This window comes from Moschus berezovskii, chromosome 11 (genome assembly GCF_049115385.1).
Source record: "Moschus berezovskii isolate FMDL1 chromosome 11, NW_MosBer_1.0, whole genome shotgun sequence".
NCBI classification, from domain to species: domain Eukaryota; kingdom Metazoa; phylum Chordata; class Mammalia; order Artiodactyla; family Moschidae; genus Moschus; species Moschus berezovskii.
This window is the reverse complement of record NC_142470.1, coordinates 59,395,072-59,416,789: the sequence shown is the minus strand read 5'-3', so window position 1 is coordinate 59,416,789 and position 21,718 is coordinate 59,395,072. Positions and strand designations below refer to the sequence as shown.

General features: G+C 46.7%; 1 protein-coding gene across 2 annotated transcripts; it reads left to right on the top strand.

Moving 5' to 3' along the window:
* Window positions 1-320: 320 nt before the first annotated feature.
* Window positions 321-14,935, top strand: CD8A (CD8 subunit alpha). Of its 2 annotated transcripts, XM_088841363.1 has the most exons (7): window positions 321-435; window positions 7,223-7,509; window positions 7,611-7,976; window positions 8,563-8,679; window positions 8,875-8,985; window positions 10,420-10,450; window positions 13,607-14,935. In XM_088841363.1, exons 2-7 carry the CDS (start codon window positions 7,458-7,460, stop codon window positions 13,656-13,658), a joined length of 729 nt encoding a protein of 242 aa, XP_088697489.1. In that variant the 5' UTR covers window positions 321-435; window positions 7,223-7,457; the 3' UTR covers window positions 13,659-14,935. The 2 variants fall into 2 exon arrangements, with proteins under 2 accessions (XP_088697489.1, XP_055255906.1); XM_055399931.2 differs by lacking the exon at window positions 321-435 and having other exon boundaries at window positions 7,205-7,509.
* The last annotated feature ends 6,783 nt before the right edge of the window (window positions 14,936-21,718 follow it).

Genomic DNA, 21,718 nt, shown 5'->3' with positions numbered 1-21,718 from the left:
GTTCAATATTCTCCTTTGCTTCTCCTTTCCACTCTACCTGCCTTTGCAATCAGACCCACTCTCACAACTTAGATGAATACAACCTTGCACAGGCTGGGTTCCCAGCCCTGGTCCCTCTCTCAAACTCAAATCCTGCCTCTCCACTGGCATTCAGGATGCTTCCGTTTGAATGTTCTTGACGTTAAAGATCTGTAGCAAGCTGGCCCCCAACTTTACAGCAAGTGCGTGTCTGCACTAAGAGAATGACACAGCATCATTATAAGTTGTCAACGGCTGTGTGGGTTTTTCCCGTCACAGATCAGCTTCTTACTCTCTTCACCCCATCCAAGCTGTGACTAAGGTTCTCCCAAGGGTATTTTAAATATTATCTCAACTTCTTCTGGCCTCCTGGACTGCCTTCCTCTCTGTGCTTCTGAAGTCTTCTGGTTCAACTTGGTAAGTTCAGAGACGAACATCTTTTTACTTATCCTGTTTGGCATTCTGGGAGCCCTTTTGATCTGAGCGCTTGTGTCTTTTAATTGTGGAAAATCTTCAGCCAAGATCTCTTCCAGTGTTCCTTCTCCACCCTCTCTTTATTCTCTTCTTTCTGAAATTCTATTAAATATTTCACAGTGCTCATCCACATCTTAACAGCTTTTCAAACTGCTTCTGCATCTTCTCGCATTGCAATTTGTTAGTTCCTCAGCGCTAGTTTCCATTTTACTAATTATTCCTTCAACGTAGGCTACAGTCCACGGGGTCGCAAAGAGTCGGACACGACTGAGCGATGGAATGGAATGGATGGAATGTCCAGTGTAGGGTGTATCCTAGTTTATATCTAAACTATATATAGATTTTTATTTCCAATATTCTCAGTATTTATCATATTCAGTTGTTCTTGTTTAATTTCTGCATTTTCTATACCTTCTTTTTCTCTGTTTTAAACTCTTTTCAGATTGTTCTATAATTTGTATCTCTTCTGAACTCCCATCCCAATTTTACTAAGTTATCTTTACATGTATTTTGAATTGTCAGTGTGTATATACTCTCACCTTGAATGGGAACTTTAAAAATCTGTCTTTTTAGAGAGGAAGAGAGAGAGGGAATGTGGGACTGAAGGATCAGTTAGGAGCCAGGCTGAGTTTCCATCTCATCTCCACCACTGACTAGTTGTGCAACCGTGGGTAAGTTATTCTCACATCTCTGAACCTCAGTTTCTTTCTCTGAAAAAAGGAGAATTACACCCACTTCAGAGGGCCCATGAGATTTAAAATAAATCCTGCCAAGTTCTAGACCACTGAGGGTGCTCAGTAAATGTCAGTTTCTCCTTTTCTCAGCAGATGTAGGCAGAAATGATGACATTGGTAACAAAGTTCAGTGACACAATGAAAGTTAAAAAAACAAAAAGCAAAAACTCTCTCTCTCTTTATACTCCATCCTCCTATTTTTTTCAGGGCAACAGTCAGAACTAGGCCTTATTCTGGTGGCTCTGAGCTCTGTTCAGCGGTGACACTGGCAATCAGGTGCCTGCAGTCTCTGGCCTGCCCTGCCATCACTGTAGGGACACAGCCCCATATGAGCCATGACTGTGGAAGAATGCACAGCTTCCTCCAGTCTTTCACTGAGAAATCCTGACCCAACCCCCAGTTTCAAATAGAGAGCCTGGCTTCATCCTCTCCCCATAGATGAAGCACTTTGGGACCCTGTTAGATGAAGAAGTCAAACCCTCAGTACCTCTGCTTCAGATGGACCCTCAAGACACGGGCTCAAGAACAGACCCCCTGGCTCCTGATTTCAGCCCTGGCTCCACCCTTACATTGAGGACATATTCACCTTGCTTTTGAATGAGGCCATCTTCTCCCCTTCCTCCTTCTCCTCCTTCTACCTTCAACCATACCATTACTACGTATTAAAACATGGTGTCAGCACCGTCTTGATTAGGAATCAAATGCCTCCTTCTTCTTTTTTTAATATGTACGTATTTAATTTTGGCTTGCGCTGGCTCTCTATCGCTGCGTGCGGGCTTTCTCTAGTTGGGACAAGTGGGAGTCTACTCTTAGTTGCAGTGCATGGGCTTCCCTATTGCAGGGCACGGGTTCTGGTCACGCGGGCTTTAGCAGCTACAGCACACAGACTTCATTTTTCTGCAGCATGGGGAATCTTTCCAGACCAGGGATCAAACCTGTGTCCCCTGCATTGGCCGGCAGATTCTTGTCCCCTGTGCCACGAGGGAAAAGTGTTAAATGCCTGATTAAAAATAACCTCTCTCCCTATTCTTACTTTATCTATAAGTCAGCCACTTCGTAAAGCCTTTCCTGAGCACTCTTCTCTGAAATGAACTACCTCCACATCTTCTTGTCTGCTCTACTCTGCTTTTACCTGCATTTAGCTTTTACCAAACAGGGTTCTTGAAGACCAAGTGTGTAGCAAGTCCTGTTAGGCACCATGATAATAACCATGAACAAGATGAGGTCTCTTCCTCAAGGGACCAAGGTTCTGGTCATCAAGCTGGATGAACAAATAAACCACTGCTGTGCAGAATAAGTGCTTCAGTCTAGGAACACCCAAGGTCCAGGTGACATCAGGAAGCCTATGGTCTATACTTCCTAGGAGCAGGGGGAGGGGGTGAGGGACTGAGCCCCAGGAGGAGGAGATGCTTGGACTGGGACTTAAGGAAGAGGAGATTACTAAGCAGACAGCAGAGCTGAGAACAATCCAGGCTAAGAGAATAGCATGTTTAATGGCACTGAGGTAGAAAGGAGCAAGGTCTCTTTGAGAAACCAAGAGACACCAAGCTTAGGAGGTGTGAAGAAGGCAAACAGGAGAAGATGGAGATGGAGCTGCAGAGCCAAGTGTGCAGGGCCTCCGACAACGTTCAGAATCACGCAGTGTTTCCCCTGGGACCACAGGAAGCCCTTGTAGGATGGAGTACAGGATTAGCAGGACAAGATTTTCACTGAAAGGGACGAGGAGCACTGGAAGAGACCAGAGTAGAAATGGGGTGGTCAGTTAGAAGACCACTGCAAAATGTCAAGATAAGAGATGACGATTGCCTAGTTGAACTTGGGGGGTTGGGGGTAGAGAAAAGTGGGAATGGCAGAAGTAAGGTAGAATTAACAGGTGTTTGTGATTGAGGTAAAGCAAGGCCCTGAAAATTCTAGAGTTCAAAGATCTTTCTAGGCCCAAGCAAGCTAACTCTTTTCAAGGAGATGGTAATATCTCCTGGACCAGCAAGGGGAGATAACAGCTAGCTTCCAACATCATGATTCCAGGTTGGCCCTGAATCAGCATCTCAGGAGCTGGGGCACAGGGCCCTGACTAATTTCCTACCACTACCCCACCCAGTTATACATTCTGAATAGGTCTTTAATTAATATGTGTGGATATGGGTGTGCATGCTCAGTCATGTCCAAGTCTTTTGCGATCCCGTGGACTATAGCCCACTAGTCTCCTCTATCCATAGGATTTCCCAGGCAAGAATACTGGAGTGGGTTGCCATTTCCTTCTCCAGGGGATCTTCCTGACCCAGGGATTGAACCTGCGTCTCCTGCTTGGCAAGTGGTTTCTTTACCGCTGAGTAGTTCTGTGGTGTAAGAACGTATACCTTCGGACTTCTCTGGTGGTTCATTGGTTATCATTTTGCCTTCAATACAGGGAGTGCGGGTTCAATTCCTGGTCAGGGAGTTAAGATTCTACATACCCCATCGCCAAAAAAAAAAAAAACAAATCATAAAACAGAGGCAATATTGTAACACATTCAATAAAGACTTTTACAATGGGCCACATTAAAAAAAATCTTAAAAAAAATAGCATATACCTCGAGGAAAACAAAGACCTGCTTAAATTTGGCCTAGAAACCGGTGACCTGTTTAAATCAGCATAAAAACTGGTGTTTTCTAAGGGACCATGGAAAGCCCTGGCAGGATGGAGCACAGACCAGGTTAGCAGGACAAGGTCTTCACTGAAAGGGACCAGAAGCACTGGAAGAGTGCTGGCCTCTCCGTCCTAGAAACTGGTGACTCTGTTACCCTGTCACTCCCTGAATGTGTTTAAAAATAAGGAGTTTACTTGAGAGGGAGGCTGCTCCCATTTCTTCATCTACCCCATGTGAGTGCCAGTGTGGGATGTGGAGCTCACCTGGCAGTCCTCACCCAGCCCTCTGCACACCTGGCCCGACAGCAAACAAGCATTGCCAGAACGTGCACAGTTGCATCTGTTCGGTCTGCGACAGGGCGGATGTCATTGTGGTTATGCCGAAAATCTACCAGCTCTCTGAAAAATAACATTGGGGTCACAGAGCCTCCTTGGTGGGTTTGACATGTTGCCTCGACATCCCCCATCCTCTGTCATGCTCTGCACAAGGGGGCTGCCAGCCCCCTGGTTGAAACTTTTCTAAGTGGCAAGGCTAGAAGACCTCCATGCCAGTTACAGCTCACTTCCGGGAGAGTGGGATAGGACGATTCTATTTTCAAGCTTTGTACCCCAGAATCTGGGCATCGTTATCCCCAGGAACCTGGTCCCCAAGATCCAAATATCTGCAGCTTGACTCTGGCTCCCCTCCAATGCTTCTTTTGCCAGCCATCCTCTTCATCATCCTCCTGACGGCATCCATTGGCCAAAAGGGCCATCTAACACTCTTGCAGTGGGAACAGAAATGAAGCAAAATGGGAAATTATCTAAAATGAAGACTGCCTTGTCAGTGGCCTATCTGGACTTGGCTGTTTCCTTGTCACCCTCACTCATGTGAGTTAAGGCTGTGTCTACACAGCCAGGGACACAAACACACGCACATGTTGGTATGCCAGGGGAACCACTGCTGTGTGCCACAGTCATATCCATCATTACAAAGGCTTTTCCTTCCTCAACCTCCCGAGTCCTCCATTTGAAAATGTTCCATGTACTTGAGGGATTGCTCAGTGATATGGATGCACTGGATCTACTACAGCCTTACTAGTAATTGCAAAAATTGAGAGACTGCTGGGACTTTCCTGGTGGTCCAGTGGCTAAGATTCCACACTCCCAATGCAGGGAGCCCGGGCACAACCAAATAAGTAAAGAAGTGCTTTTTTAAAAACTGAGAAACTCCTTAAATGTCTGTTAATAGGGGAATTAAATTATGGAACACTCATATAAAATGCTGGAGAAGGAAATGCCAACCCACTTCAGTATTCCTGCCCGGGAAATCCCATGGACAGAGGAGCCTGGTGGGCCACAGTCCTCGGGGTCAAAAAAAGAGTCAAACATGACTAAGCATATAAAATATGCCCCTTTAGAAGTATGGGTGGATCTACAGGTGCTGACATGAAAAGCTTTCCTCTTCTACTGTTAGATAAAAAATGCAGGCTGCAAAAAAATATGTGTATATTACAACTATGTATCTAAAACGATGTATAAGCATCTGTGCATAGACTATATATGAGGGGCACAAATAAGTGGTTTTCTCTCAAGAATGGACGATGCAAGGAGAGTTGAGACAGGGAAACTTCCCCATACTCTTCTTTTGTATTGTCTGAAGTTTTTCAATAATATATAACTTTTGTAATTTAAAAGACACTTTTAAAAAATCTCTAAATATGAAACATTAAATGGTGTGTGTTAGAGTAAGTACCTCGGACGCCTTGGGTAGAGGTCTGAGGGAGAGGATTGACGTCAAAGTTAAAAAAAAAAATCCCATCCAACACCCAAGCTCAGACTCCATGAAAAGAGTTTTTCAGTTTTTCAAACACAGCTCAGCCTGCTGTGATATGACATGTGACATCTGGGAGGGTGTCTGGGACGTAGGCCTCGCCACCGGGCAGAACTCATGGATGGGGCCGACATATGGAACAGATAACACCAGGTGGTTTATCTCTAGAAACAGGGGCAGCAGCATGAGGGGCACACACCGTGGCAGGGCTCCCCAACCCCTGGGATCTAACGCCTGATGATCTGAAGTGGAGCTGATGTAATAATAATAATAAAGTGCACAATAAACAAAATGTGCTTGAAACATCACCAAACTATCCATCCCCTGCCCCCAGCTGGTGGAAAAGTTGTCTTCCACTAAACTGGTCCCTGATGTCAAAAAGTTTGGGAATCGCTGCACTATGGGATGCAAAGTGGGAAGACCCGAAAGAAATGAGAGAGGGGACCCACTATGGGGTGGAAGGTTTCAGGACAGCAGCAGACAAAAAAGGAAGGGGCCAATTGTGTGTCAGGTTCAGACAGGAAGAACCGTCTCCACCCAGGCTGACACATGTGCCTGCCAAGCACCCAGAGCCAGAAGAATGAGATTCAGGTCCCAAGACTTGGGAGCTGGCCAGGGGCTGAAACAGAAGCGCATTCCAGCACGGGGAGCCCACAGTTCAGATCATCAGTGGCGCTAGTGATAAAGAATCTGCCTGCCAACACAGGAGACACAAGAGACACGGGTTTGATCCCTGGCTTGGGAAGATTCCCTTGCAGTAGGAAATGGCAACCCGCTCCAGTACTCTTGCCTGGAAAATGCCACAGACAGAGAAGCCTGGCAGGCTATAGTCTGTGGGGTTGCAAAGAGTCGGACATGACTGAGCACACCATAGGATGACTCTATGGGCATGTAGTGGGGGGTGACTAGGAAAGACCAGGGCAGGGGCCTGGGCAGGAGGCTGGGAAGGGGGCTGGGCAGAACCAGAGGCTCCAAGTCAAGGCAGGACAGAGCTTCCACGCAGACCTGCAGGTCACCAGGAGGCTTCAAGAGTGACACCATCACATTCCCTTTAGGAGAATACTGTTCACAGCAGTGTGGTTGGTGTACTGGCTGGAACAGGGGCTAGTGTGGAGGCTGCTGCAGTGGCCTGGGAGGAATGAGCCTGTGGTGGCCAGGTTTAACTGCTGATGAAAGGGCATGAGGAGCAGAAAATCACAAGCCCCACACACTGCTTGACTGGCTGACTGGTGGAAGCCTCCTCAATGGAAGGAAGAAGGTTTTTTCCTCTGTGGGCACCGGGACTCCCCAGTCCGAGTTCCCCAGACGTGGGCCAGTCACTAACTCCTTAGTCTCAGCCCTCAGGGCCCACTTCGTGGGGACCTAAAGCCCCAAGTTGTGGTGCCAGGGCCACTTTGAATGAGGTCAGAGAAAGTGGACATTTCGCTCGCCTTCCTGCTCGCTCACCCTCCCTTCTAGAAATCTCTCATCTCTATGTTCTGCCTCTGTCACACCCACAAGAGAGCCCTTCCAAGGGCCACTTCCAACCATCCCCGTCCTTGTTCTCCACCTGGCCAGACTGCCTCGACGGCCCCCACTCACCGACCCCCACACCCCACCCCTCTCTGGGCTGGAGGGTGACAACCGCGAAAAGGAGGGCGACTCTCTCCTCCGCGGGGCTTCAAGTGACATCACATCCTCCGAATGCGAAATCGGGCTCGGCGGCCGGTCGAAGGGCGAAACTTGCCCCGGCCCCCGTCGGTGATCCACCGGCTCCTGCGCGCCTCGGAGTTTCCGCGGCGGGGAGCGCGCCATGGCCTCACCCTTGACCGCCCTGATCCTGCCGCTGGCCCTGCTGCTGCTCGGTGAGTCGGCGAGCCCTGGGGGAGGCGGGGGCGGGGCTGGCGTGGGATGGGGGGGTGCGGCGCGGGGCTCCCGGCTCAGGCTCGCTGCTCGTGTCCCGCAGATGCCGCCAAGGTCCTCGGATCGCTCTCGTTCCGGATGTCGCCGACGCAGAAGGAGACCAGGCTGGGCGAGAAGGTGGAGCTGCAGTGCGAGTTGCTGCAGTCCGGCATGGCATCAGGGTGCTCCTGGCTCCGCCAGATACCCGGGGATGACCCCAGACCCACCTTCCTAATGTACCTCTCCAGCCAACGTGCCAAGCTAGCCGAGGGACTGGACCCCAAACACATTTCCGGCGCCAGGGTCGCCAGCTCCAAATTCCAGCTCACCCTGAGCAGCTTCCGCCAGGAGGACCAAGGCTACTATTTTTGCTCGGTCTTGAGCAACTCGATCCTGTACTTCAGTAACTTCGTGCCTGTCTTCTTGCCAGGTTCGGGCGTCCCGGGTGGGCTTTGGGGTTCACGTCTGAGTCCGTTTTTCACACGGACACCGCTACTTTCGAGTCTCTTGGGGTTCGAGCCTCTGGGGGCTACTGAGATACTATTCCCAATTCACAGAAGAGGAAACTGAGGCTAGGGTGCGACTGGGTAGTAATTCAAGGTGACTTTTTAGCTCTGGTTGATCTGGGCTCGAGTTCCGGGCTGGTATGATCCTGGGCAAGTTATTGCACTCAAATTATCTGAGCTTCCCTCTGCTGGTCAGTAGAAGGCGGGTGTCCCACCCTGCCACCCCCGCCTCCTCCAAACCCTCGAGGTTTCTGGTCGGGCCCTGGAGAGAGGCCGGGTGGAGGGGCACGGGCCTCTGTGTTCATGTCCAAGGCACCCAGTGCACTCAGACGGCCAGGTGGTCTTTCAGCATCTCCCTGCGCGGAGCGCCGAGCTCCGCTGAGCCTCTACGGCTCCTCCAGTGGCTAACCCGGAGGGAGCGCCCCCTTGGCAAAGGCTGGCGGAGAGGTGGGGAGGGTTCGCGGGCACAGCTCCAACGCGGCCCCTAAGCACTCTCCGTTGCTCCCGCAGCGAAGCCCGCCACCACGCCGGCGATGCGGCGGTCCACGCGGGCGCCCACCATCGCGCCGCAGACTAGGTCTGTCTCTCCGCGCTCAGAGGTGTGCCGGCCCTCGGCGGGCAGCGCAGGTGAGGAGGGCGCGGCAAAGGCCCTCACCGGGGCCCCACTCATCTTCCTAGCAGCCCAAGCGGTGGGGAAACGGAGCCGGAACCGGGAAAGGGACGTGCCCGCGCCAGCGGAGTGGGATGGAGGGGGGCGGTCCCCAGGGTGGGGTGGGGGATCCCGGGCCCTCTCCTAAATGTCCGCGTCTTCTGTGTCGTCAGTGGACACGAGCCGGCTGGACTTCGCCTGCGATATCTACATCTGGGCTCCCCTGGTCGGGACCTGCGCCGTCCTTCTCCTGTCATTGGTCATCACCGGCATCTGCTACCGCCGTAAGTCCTGGGGAATCGCGCGGGAAGACTCAGCTCGATTTTTGCATCGCTTTGCTCTAGGCAGCCCTTGCGGGCAGTTCAGTTGGGTTCGGATTTCTGGAATTTTGAGCTGCCACCGCAGGGCCAGGCACTGCCTATGTCCTTCCTGGAGAGAGAACGCGGGGAAAACCCCGTCTCTTTCCACACCCCGGGAAGTTTTTAGTAAGGCAGAGCCCCATCCCCGGAGCGGCAGCGGCAGGGGTGCGGTGTTCCACCCGCAAAGCCCGCAGGTCTGGGCTTATTACAAACGCCTGGGATGGGGATGGGGGCAGGGCGGGGCCCGGCTGTGGCCCGGGGACCAGTGCCCAGGAAGTCCGGGTCAAAACCACTGCAGGCAGTGGTTTATCCTTGGCCCCCTCCTTGTGAGCCCCCACCCCAGTTTGGATCCTACTGCAGGTGGCCGTACTAACCCATGTCCACCCACGTCTGTTTTTGCAATGCTTTTTAAATTGATGTAAAGAGGGGTGGGAAAGAAGACCTTACCTCAGTTCTCAAGAGTTAAATGCTACTTACTGCATAACACTATATTCAATATCTTGTAATTATCTATAAGGGAAAAGAATCTGAAATATTTATTTACATATACATGTATATATATTTACATATATATGTATATGTGTTATTCCCTGAGTCACATCCGACTCTTTGGGACCCCATGGACTGTAGCCCACCAGGCTTCCCTGTCCATGGAATTTCCCAGGCAAGAATACTAAAGTGGGTTGTCATTTCCTCCTCTAGGGGATCTTCCTGACCCAGGAATCAAACCTGGATCTCCTGCATTGCAGGCAGATTCTTTACCATCTGAGCCACCAGGGAAGCCCCATATATTTACATATATATATATAAAACTGAATCAATTTACTATACATCTGAATCTAACACAATATTATAAATCAACTATACTTCAATTTTTCACTTTTAATAATAATTATTAAAACCATAAAATGTAAATATATTATGCTTTATAGCTTGTTTTAGTAAATTAATCTTCTTTTCAGTGTCAATCATTATTATACACTGTCATTTTACAAGTTTACTTTATTATGATATATTTTTTTTCAAATATTTACTTATTTGACGGCGCTGGGTTTTAGTTGTGGCACGTGGGATCTTTCAGTAATAGTTTCAGCATGTAGGATCTAGTTCCCTGCTCAAGGATCAAACCCTGGCCCTCTGCATTGGCAGTGTGGAGTCCTATACACCAGACCACCAAACACCTATGATGTATTTTTTATAATGTTGATGTAGTTATTGTTTGCTTTGAGTAAAATAGTCATAGCTACACTAGAAAAAACTTATAATCCTAAATAAACAGGAAAAGTGAAGCAGAAATCATGTTTGGAACTGTTGGTCATGGTGAGATAGTCATTTAACCCCTTCTTTTTCCTTATCCAGGGAACCGAAGACGTGTCTGCAAATGTCCGAGGTGAGTCTCTTATAATCTCTGGACCTGCTCACCCCAGGCAGCAGATGGTGGGGATCTTTTGCAGACAGAGGCCATGGCAGCAGAGTCCTGAGGTCCAGGGAGTTACCATAGTGTCTGAACAGATGCAGGCAGAAGGCTGACACTAGGGAGGAGATGGAGGCCAAGTTGGACTAATGGACAGAGCAGTGTGATTTCAGGAAACGTCCATCTTATTTGGCCTAACCTGAAGAATTCCCCCACTTAATCCTATATCCATACGTGCTCAGTCATGTCTGACTCTTTGCAACCCCGTGGATATCCTCCAGACTCGTCTGTCCATGGGAAGAACACTGGGGTGGGTTGCCATTTCCTCCTCCAGGGTTTCTTCCCAACCCAGGGCTCAAACACACTTCTCTTTTGTCTTCTGCATTTGGCAGGGGGATTCTTTACTACTGCGCCACCTGGGAAGCCCCCAAAGACCACAGGTTCTTTTATCTGGACGATTCCGTTTGAGTCTTATTTTCTTTCTTTCTTTCATAAGTATTGATTTCTTTCTTTTAAAGTTTTTATTTCTTTGGCTGCACTGGGTCTTAATTGTGGCACACAGGATCTTTAGCAGCATCATGTGAACACTTAGCTCCAGCATGTGGGATCTAGTTCGCTGACCAGGGATCAAACCTGGGCTCCCTGCAGTGGGAGCACAGAGTCTTAGCCACTGGACTACTAAGGAAGTCCAGGTCTTGTTGTTTTCTTAAGAAAACTTTTTAATTTTCCCATTGGTTTGGTCTAGCTTTTGGTGGGGGGGAGAGTCAATTTTATCACCTGAACCAGATATCACTTGATTAAAAAAAAGATGGCCTCTGTTGCTCATTTCCCTGTGGCAACTCAGGGCCTTGATTTACTGCCAAGGACTGGAGGGGGAAGAAGGGGAAGTCAGGGATAGAGGCAAAGAACTATCTGGCAGTTCAAGTGACTCCCTCATCCAATTCCAGCCCATGACCATTCTGAAATGATCAGGAAAAGACATAAGCGAAAAACGGTGTCTGAAAGAGAGGCCTAAGTCTCCTTTCTCCTTCCAGCTTAGTCTGAGGTAGCACTGCCCTAACATCTAGCAAATGCCCTCTCTAGCCCAGCATAGTGATGGGAGTCACACCCAGGGAATTCCTTATGCTCACAGTAACCCGATAGGGAGCACCACAGTGCCATCTCACAGATCACTGGCTCAGAGATCAGGAAATCTAGCCAAGGTGGCAGAGTCATGTGTACACATCAGCTATCAATAATGCTGTTGTTTAGTTGCTCAGTCATGTCCAGCTCTTTGCGACCCCATGGACTATAGCCCACCAGACTCCTTTGTCCTTTCCCAGGCAAGAATACTGGAGTGGGTTGCCTTTTCCTTCTCCGGAGGATCTTCCCAACCCAGGAACTGAACCCACGTCTACTGCTTGGCAGGCGGATTCTTTACCACTGAGCCACAATCAATAATATTGGGTTGGTCAAAATGTTCATTTAGGTTTTTCCCAAAACCCAAATGAACTTTCTGGCCAACTCAACCATAACAACTTTAAAGTTTACCAGTGCTTTATATATATGATTATATATAAAGTTTTTAAGTTTCAAGTTTCATAACAACCTTTAAAGTAGTCAGTGTGGTTACCATTTTATAGATGAGGAAACTGAGGCTTAGGACCTTTAGTGACTTGTCTGAGGCCATACTGCTAGCAAGCAGGAGAGCTGCAACTTCTGTTCAAAGCCCAGGCTCCTCTCTGTGGTTGGGGGCCAGGGCAGAGGGGGTTAATGATAATCAATTCTATTCACCAGTTCCTTTCAGTAGATGAAAATGTTTCAGGTTTTATACCTGAGGTTTGTATTTCACACTCCTTGATATTTCTCTGCAGAAACCTAAGTTCAGTGTCTTATACATTGTTATTTTTTAACAATGGAAAAGTAATGAATTTCCAATGCATATACTAGAGGTGATATACCAATGAATACCCTTTAAGAGCAGAGAAGGATTTTTTAACAGTTTCAATATTGGGAAGTTTTTGGAGGAGAATCATCCTTTCAGTTCAGTTCAGTTCAGTCGCTCAGTCGTGTCCAACTCTTTGTGACCCCATGAATCACAGCACGCCAGGTCTCCCTGTCCATCACCAACTCTCGGAGTTCACTCAAACTCATGTCCATCGAGTCGGTGATGCCATCCAGCCATCTCATTCTCTGTCGTCCCCGTCTCCTCCCACCCCCAATCCCTCCTAGCATCAAACTCTTTTCCAGTGAATCAACTCGTCGCATGAGGTGGCCAAAGTATTGGAGTTTCAGCTTTAGCGGAGTCCTTCCCATGAACACCCAGGATGAATCATCCCTTATCTCTGTCTTTTTTGAAATTTTGAAATGAGTAACAGAATAAAACTCTGTCCCAAAATACAAAACCATGCAGATTAAAACTATGAGCAATTCACACACCTGAGTTAATAAGCTCAGTGATGACCAAGGGCAGCTCAGCTTCAACCCAGAGGTTTTGGAGGATGGTGTGTATAGACATCAGAAACAGATGGTGTGTATAGACATCAGGTTTTGGAGGATGGTGTGTATAAACATCAGAAACAGAACTTTCCCTACCCTTTGGAGGATGGTGTGTATAGACATGACATTCACGATGAATCAGCCCATTTAGAAGGTGCTAGCCCAGTAGTGAATTAACACATCAAATATGGGTTATCAAAGGGACTTTTAGGTAAAGTAGCTCTACTTGACTGACAGATGGTGGTTCATTCACATCTTCCCCTATCGCTGTGATCCTTTCAAGGGCTGAGAATCAACTCAGATGATGGCTTGGTTATCAGCCGGCTTCTCACACCTCCATAGGGACCTTGACAGAGTCTTTAAGAAGCTAGACTAACTGGTTTCAGATGCTGGCTCCAACCCCTCCTAGCTACATGCGTGAACTTGGGCTTGTTCTCCAACCTCTCATCTCAAGATGGCACAAGGAAAGTTCTTGGCAGGGTTGCTGAGGTCCTTCACCCAGTCCTATGCTGGTGGCCTGGAGACAAGTCCTCAGAACCCCATGAAGGCTGGGAAGCTGGTGTGTGTGGAGGGGTGTGTGGGTAGACATGGGTGGATGCTGCATCAAATTGCAGGGGCTCTTGCTGCACTGACAGTCACTCACCTCTCTTTCAGGCCCGTGGTCAGACAAGGAGGCAAGCCCAGTCCTACAGAGAAATATATCTAACATGGCGATGGGCCCCGTGCGACAGCCACTACAAGACTTCAGACTGAGAACTCTCCTGACAGGAAGAGCAAGAGTCCTTCCCTTTCGATTTCTCCAGCGCTTCCTTCCTTCTCATTATTATTATTTTTCATGGGGGTGGGGTGGGAAGAGTTACTTTTTCTTTATTATTTACTTTGATACAAAACAGACTGTCGTGTCTACGGCATACCACAAGGGTTATCATGCTGTTGTGCTCCCACACTGGGTTGGAGGGCGGGCAGGCCAGAGTTACCGCAAGCCATATTCTCAGAACCTGGCTGTGAGAACTGGTGGGGGCCTCAGCACCCATTCAGCCCCAACTTTTCCTCCACCCATTTTACAAAGAGGATGCTAAGGCCCAGAGATGGGGAACAGCTGGATCAGAGTCCTAGCAGGACTCCACGCCGCTGAGGTCTTTCTTCCCGAGGCCTCTGTCTCAGCATGGGGAGCTGGATCTCAAGCCTCAAGAGAACTAGCTATTTCTGAAGTACCTGTGATAGACCCATGACTGCACCCAGAGCCTCAATGAGGTAATGAAATAGGACAAGAAAACTGGACAGAGTTCTGTGATACTGCTGAACAGGATCAGATTTTTTTTTATAATCAAGCGTGAAATGATATAGATAATAGGAATTCTTCCAAGGAAGTGGAAGGAATGAACCGAACCCTGGAAAATGAACAACCTGACCTCTGAAGAAAATCTCTGGGAAATCCCAGCCTGGAGGCAAGATGGTTCTCCCAGCCCTTGTGTTTCAGAAGGACCCATGAAAAAGGGGAGGCCACCCTCTGCAAGCATGATTTGAACGTCAGGAAAGTTGAATGGAGTTCAGCTCTCTCTAAACATTGAGATTCCGTATTCAAACATGCTCCTGGGTCATCGGTGAGTTTTTATAGTTTGTAAAGGGAGAATTGTGACCGAGCAGCTGGCACAGGCCCTGGCCACCCCAGGCTAGCAGCTGAGGGGATGTGCAGACAGACTCTGGTGAGGAGGCTGAGCCCAGCTGCAGCCCTACAAGGCATTTCCTTTCTTACTGTATTCTGCAAAAAATGCACGCTCACTGGAAGAAAAAAATGTATCTAAGGTAGTAAGAATCATCCATAATTCTTTACCTCAGGGATAATCCATTGTTAATATTATGGGCTACATTCTTCCTGATTATTTTCTGTGCCTACATATAAAATATATAATTTTTAAAAATGGGTTTGCACTATGCTTTTATAAGTGGCTTTAATAAACATTGATGGCTTACTTCTTAACAGCAAGGTCGTATTTCACTTTTGGTTGTGCATTATTTAACCATGACTTGATATTTCATTGTTTCCAATCTCCCACTACTGTAATAACAAATACTACTGAAAAGTTGCAGACATCTTGAGGACAGATCCCTAAAATTCTTGGGTCGCTGCCCACTTTCACCTCAGACTCCCCATTTTCACATCAATCAAAATCAGTTCGTCTCTTCTTGTATCATCTTCCTTCATTTTGTTCTTCCTTGGTAACAGACGAGTTGCTACTCCTCTTGTAATGAATCACAAAATCTTCATTTTGCCCTTCAGGTGAAATAGACATACGGAAAATTGCACAAACCGTAAGCGTACAATTCCAAGTCGTTATTCAGTGAGCTCTCACATAGCCAGCACCACATCAGAAACAGAACTTTCCCTACCCTCTGGAAATGGCCTTCCACAGCCTAAATTTTAAAAAGCAATCTATTTTTAGAGAACGAAAATCTAGAGGAAAAAGTATCCTGAGTGTGGGAAAGCAGAAGAGAAACTGGGAACATTCCTTCAAGACAAAATCTGGCTCTGACCCCTCCTCCCAAACCTATCAAGCTAACCAGAATGGGGATGGAGGGGGCAGCAGCCAGGGACAGAGGCCCAGCTTGGAGTGGGTTGCAGGCTCTGGGCTGTCTCTGTGTTTCCTGAAAGAGGTGAGAAGGAGCATTCCTCAAAGGGAGGGACAGTAAAAGGGACACGTTCTTTCTGGACTACATTCTTCTACACTTTTTTCTCCAACCTGCAGCTCAGGTGTGAGCAACCATGAAGCCTCAGAAAGGGTTAAATACTCCCTGATATTTTTTTCATATCTCCCAAGAAAGGGTTGGGCTTCCCTGATGACTCAGACAGTAGAGAATCTGTGCCTGGTGGGCTACAGTGCTTGGGATTGCAAAAGGTCCTCACGACTGAGCAACTAACACACACATGAAAAGATTTCTTCACTTACCACAAATAAAATGGTAAAACAGCAATTTGGAGATTAAAAATATTAACACAGGAAAAAGCAATCATAGAACTGGCCCTCGAGACCAGGAAGGAAATAGAGCAGTGGTGTATAGAGCCGGAGGCCTAAGGCATGCTAGGGGTGGGCTGTGAATCCAGGCTCAGGGCTCACTGGAGACCACAGACATCCAGCCTGCTTGCTCTACACGTGCAGGAGGAGGACCGACAGTTCAGAGCCGGAGGCTGCAGTCCCAACAGTCATTTTTTTTTACTTGCCAATCTCTAGCCTGAAGCACTGTTTTTACCAATTTTCCTACGTGAAAGATGCCTACAACACATTTTTGGACCCTGAAAAACAGGAACTTAGAGAAATCACTTTTGTACTATGCAGTAAGCTTGGTTCAGCTGGCCAGAATTCAGTTTCAATGTTTAGTAAGGATGCATTCTCTTATCAAGACCACAGCCTAGTTGTTGAAGAAAAAGAGAAATCGGTTGTTTCTTTTTTCCAGCTTTTAAACTGCTTTAAGAGAGCCCACCCTACGGAAATCCCCTGTGACACTTCAGCAAGTGGGTCAGAGAAAATTCTCTCTCTCTCTTTTTTTTAACCAGCAAGAAGTTGCCCCTCCCTTCTGCGCTGGGCCTGTGTGCAAATCCTTCCTGCACATGATTTTACAATAGCTAATTTTACGACAGCCATGATTTTAGGAGCTAGTCTTAAAAGCAGATTTGAGTCGTTCTTCTCCACCAAAGGGAACTGCAGGAGGCCTCAGTTACCCGAGATTCGGTTAAATGCAGAGGGGCTGAAAGCAGCTTCTTGGCTGTGCTAGAAAGTAACTGTGTTCTCCAGCAAATGACAGTGCCTCAATACCTCAGTTTCCTCACCTGTAAAATGGGGATAACAATAATCCCTATCTCAAAAGGTTATTGGCAAGAATATATGTATTTTTTTCAGTGCCTGGAACAGTTTCTGGAATACAGTAACGAACGTATCCTGAAAAAATGAACGTGTACTAAACTTGTCAAAATTACTGCTATACCACTTACACTCTGAACACAGCCATTTGTGTCTGATTCCTCCAACTTCTCATGTATATATATATATACATAAAAGGGGTACACAATAGTCATTCCTGAGGGGTCCATGTACTATGTATACGCAGGGATCTCTGTTCCAGGGTTGGGAGAGACACACATCTCATACACATCTCACAAGAGCTCAGTCTCAGATGCACACGGCCTCTGCACTGCATGATGAGAAGCTCCCTTCAGCCTGGCATCCTGAGCGCCACACCCTCTGTGTGTGGCAAGAGTCTTGCCATCCTTGAAACAGTGTAGTTTTCAAGACATTTCTCTCTACAGTTATAAACTGTAGTGAGCATATGCTTCATTTACTTCCAAAGAAGCAGAAACAGCTGGCTTATAGTACATGCTTTGTTTCATGTGATGACCTGCACTCATTTTAGCAGTCACTTAATATTCTCCAGCAAGGCAGATGTGAACTTGTACAGCAGAAACAGTATGAAAAGCTTGTACTCTGCTGTTGGTCATCTCAGCACCTACTGAAGGCCCCATCCCTGTGGGCCTAGTTCACCTCTGAGACGCCAGCTACCAGTTCCCCTTTTCTGCTCTCTCTGAGCTGGCTATAATTTGCATATGTTGTGTGCCTCATGTTTTATTGGCTTGAAGAAATAAAACCTACCTGCCAGGTAGTCAGCATTCACCATGGGCCAGGGATCTCATTTAGGCCTCATCAAAACCATGAGGTGGGGCTTCCCAGGTGGTGTTAGTGGTAAAGAACCTGCCTGCCAATGCAGGAGACGTAAGAGATGCAGGTTCCATCCCTGGGTTGGGAAGATCCCCTGGAGGAGGGAGGGCATGGCAACCCACTCCAGGATTCTGGCCTGGAGAATCCCATGGACAGAGGAGCCTGGTGGGTTACCGTCCATAGGGTCACAAAGAGTCGGACATGACAGAAGCAACTTAGCACACACGCAAAACCACGAGGGAGAAACTATTATTCTACTTTACAGATGGGTCAACTAAGGCATAGATAGGAAGTTTCTTTTTTTTTTTTTAAGGCATAGATTTTATTTATTTATGGCTGTGCTGGGTCTTCACTGCTGTGCAGGCTTTTCTCTAATGGTAGTGAGTGGACTCTAGAGTGTGGGCTCTGTAGTAGTAGCTCATGGGCTTAGTTGCCTCACGCCATGTGGAATCTTTCTGGACCAGAGATCGAACCTGTGTCCCTTGCAATGGGAGGCAGATTCTTAACCATTGGACCACCAAGGAAGTTGGATGGAAGTTTCTATTACTTGCCCAAGATCACACAACTGGAATTTGGTGGAATCAGGATTTGAACTCAGATCTAATCCCATACGCCAAACTCTTAAATGTCCTGCTATATTGATTATTTTATAGTCTGTCTTTAACTTTAAAATTAGGCAAATACAGGCATACTTGAGATATTGTAGATCTGGTTCCAGACCACTGCAATAAAGTAAATATCACAATAAAGTGAATCACAAGAATTTTCTGATTTCCCAGTGCATATAAAAGTTATGTTTATACTATACCATAGTCTATTAAATGTACAACAGCTTTATGTCTAAAAAATGCACATACCTTAATTTTTAAAACTTTGTGGCTAAAAAATGTTAACCATCATCTGAATCTTCAGCAAGTCACAGCAGTAACATCCAAGATTACTGATCACAGATCACATAACATATAATAATGAAAAAGTTTAAAATATTGCTAGAATTACCAAAATGTGACAGAGACACAAAGTGAGCAAATGCTCTTGGAAAAATGGCACCCACAAATTTACTAGATGCAGGGTTGCCACAAAACTTCAATTTGTTTAAAAAAAGCACTGTATCTGTGAAGCACAATAAAGCAAAATACAATAAAATAAGGTTTTCCAATAGAGCATTTAAAAATGCTTTAAAGCTTTGTAAGCATCTCAAAACCAAGATGCACACTTTTTACCTACACAGGCCAAGATAGAAAACAAAGGTCATCATTGGTTCTGAAATTTGACACATGGCAATAAGAATGTTCCAGAACAAGTGTAGAACAGGGCTTCTGTCTGTAGTTAGAGTGAGGTTCCTGCTTCTACCATGAATACCACCAGAGGCCAAGAAATGCAGGTCGAGGAGATATTCCAGTAATAGCAAACTCATTTGTCTCACATCTCAGGACATGTGAGAAGTTGCATTGACGGTGTTGATGACTTAATTCCATTCTATGAATGAAATTTCACCTGTTACCTGGCTGAGATGCACAGTTAAATGCATCTTGTGGCAGAGACCACAAGTTACTTTCTTAAAAACCATTCACCCCTTCTTCCTTCCTAACAGGACCTTCCTTTTATTATAGGCAGCAATGTGCCTGGCTCAAAGACTTCATTACCCAGACTTCCTTGCAGCCAAGTGTGGCTAGTAAGTCACTAGGTAGAACTTCCAGGAAAGACTTCAAAAGGGCTAACCCAGGTGGAAGCTTGTTCTTTCCCCACTTGCTTCCTCCTTGCTGCCTGGAACACAGACGTGATCAGAGGTGAAACTGAGGCCACACGGCAAGACTGTGGGTCCCTGATGGCATGAAGCCACCACACAAACCTAATAGCCTACTGCATGTGTGCTGCTGATAATCACCAACACAGGTCCTCAGCCCAAATTTCCAGAACCATTTCTCAAAGCTTTCATGACAATGTAATAATTTCCTGTGGAATTCCTCTGCAGGGCTGATGCGCTCACAGATCTAAATTAACTAAAAGCAACATAGTTTGTGCTACGAAAGGAAACCTGAAATGCATTTTTTTTTAATTGGGCTTTGTTGTTGTTCAGTCACTAAGTCATGTCTGAGTCTGTGACCCCATGGACTGCAGCACGCCAGGATTCCCTGACCTTCACTGTCTCCCAGAGTATGCTCAAACTCATGTCCATTGAGTCGGTGATGCCATCCAACCATCTCATCTTCTTGTATTGGTTTTCGCTGTACATGATTCAGCTATATATATACATTATGTAGATCTCCTCCCTCTCGAGCCTTCCACCTCCAACCCCATCACAGAGCAGAGTTGAGCTCCCTGTGTTCTATAGCAGCTTCCCACTAGCTAGCTATTTTATACATGGTGATATACATATGTCATTTCTAATCTGTTCAGAAGGGAAAGCTCCAGAAGAAACAGACTTGAATGCTAACAAATAACACGCTTCTTTTTAAGGCACATCTTTGCTTCCGACAGGAAATGACACCAAAGTCCTTCATTGGAAAAGCAGCACTTGCTCGGTGGCTGAATGTGGTCTCCAAATGCAGTGAAAAGGTGAATCCCGACAGGAGACCGGCAGAACATCACTAAGCCCACATAGCATAGGAAGCCAATTAAGTAAGGAGAGTGTGAAGAAGTTAGAAACTCACCCAGAAAGTGAAGACAATAGGAGGAAATGGGAATGATTTTTAGAACCATCAGAGCAAGGAGTCCCAGCACTTTAGAGGCAAGAACACTTTAATGCTTCACTATATTGAAAGACTTCCAAGCGTTGTATGTGACAAAAACATCATCTTGCTGTATTTTCATTTAATTTCTCTCAGATTACCCTCCTTGAGAGGAGAGACCAAGATTGTCTTATTCACCATTCTTACCCACCAGGACCTACTGTGTTCAACAAAAACTCACACTCACCTTCATTACCTACCAAACAGGCCCTCCCGGGGTCTAACCTCATCCTCTCCCCAACCACCTTTCATCCCACTGTGGCCAGAGTGGACCTTAAAAACACATAAATATCTAGTGGGAACCTGCTGTATAGCACGGGGAGCTCAGCTCGGTTCTCTCTGACAACTTGTAGGGCTGGGATGGGGGTGGGGGTGAAAAGGAGGCTCAAGAGGCAGAGGATATATGAATACCTACAGCTGATTCACACTGCTGTACAGCAGCAACTGACACAACATTGCAAAGCAATTATACTTCAATTAAAATAAGTTAACAAACACAAATCAGGAAATTTCCAGGCGGTCCAGTGGCAAGGACTTCAAGCTCCCACTGCTGAGGTCACCGATTCAATCCCTGGTTGGGGAACTAAGATTTTCCACTCGCTCCCACCCTCCCACCCCCGCCTCACATCATTACATCTCTTCTTTCTCTTCCCTCCCATCATCCTGCAGTAGTTAGGTCACTGGTGGGCATTAACTGCACTACAGTTTCTTGGTTCTCTTCTACTTTTCTGCACCTATTGGCAGGGCAGTCCATAAGCTCCTGGAGGACCAGGACTCTGCTTCTTCCTAATACCTGGCACTTAAGAAAAAAAAAAAAAAAACTCTATGTTGAATGACTGAAGCTGTCATACTATGTTACTTTCTGCATTTCACAGGCACACATCTGCCTAAGTTACTAATGGATTCTGTTGCACAAGCCGATATTTAGCCTAAAGCACTTTGCACTTTTCTGAGCTGGAGGAAAACATAGTTAAGGAAACAAGAAATTCCCTGACACACAAGCACCCTTGCTTAAGACAGTGTTTCTAATGTTTAACTATTTTACATTTGCTAGTATGTAAGACTCACAGGAGCAGCACATCCCACTGCAAAGAAAACGTTTTTGGAAAAAGAAAAAAATATTATCATACATATTAACAGCGATTTCAACAAAGCTTTGTGAATAGATCATTCCATTATCATCCCTTAGTCTAAGGCTTCCTTTTTTATCCTGGCTGTGCCTCGTGACTTGTGGGCCTTTGGCAGTGAAAATGCAGATTCCTAACCACTGAACTGCCAAGGAATTTTCAATGCAAGGCTTTTTTAAAAAATAGTGGATTCTGACC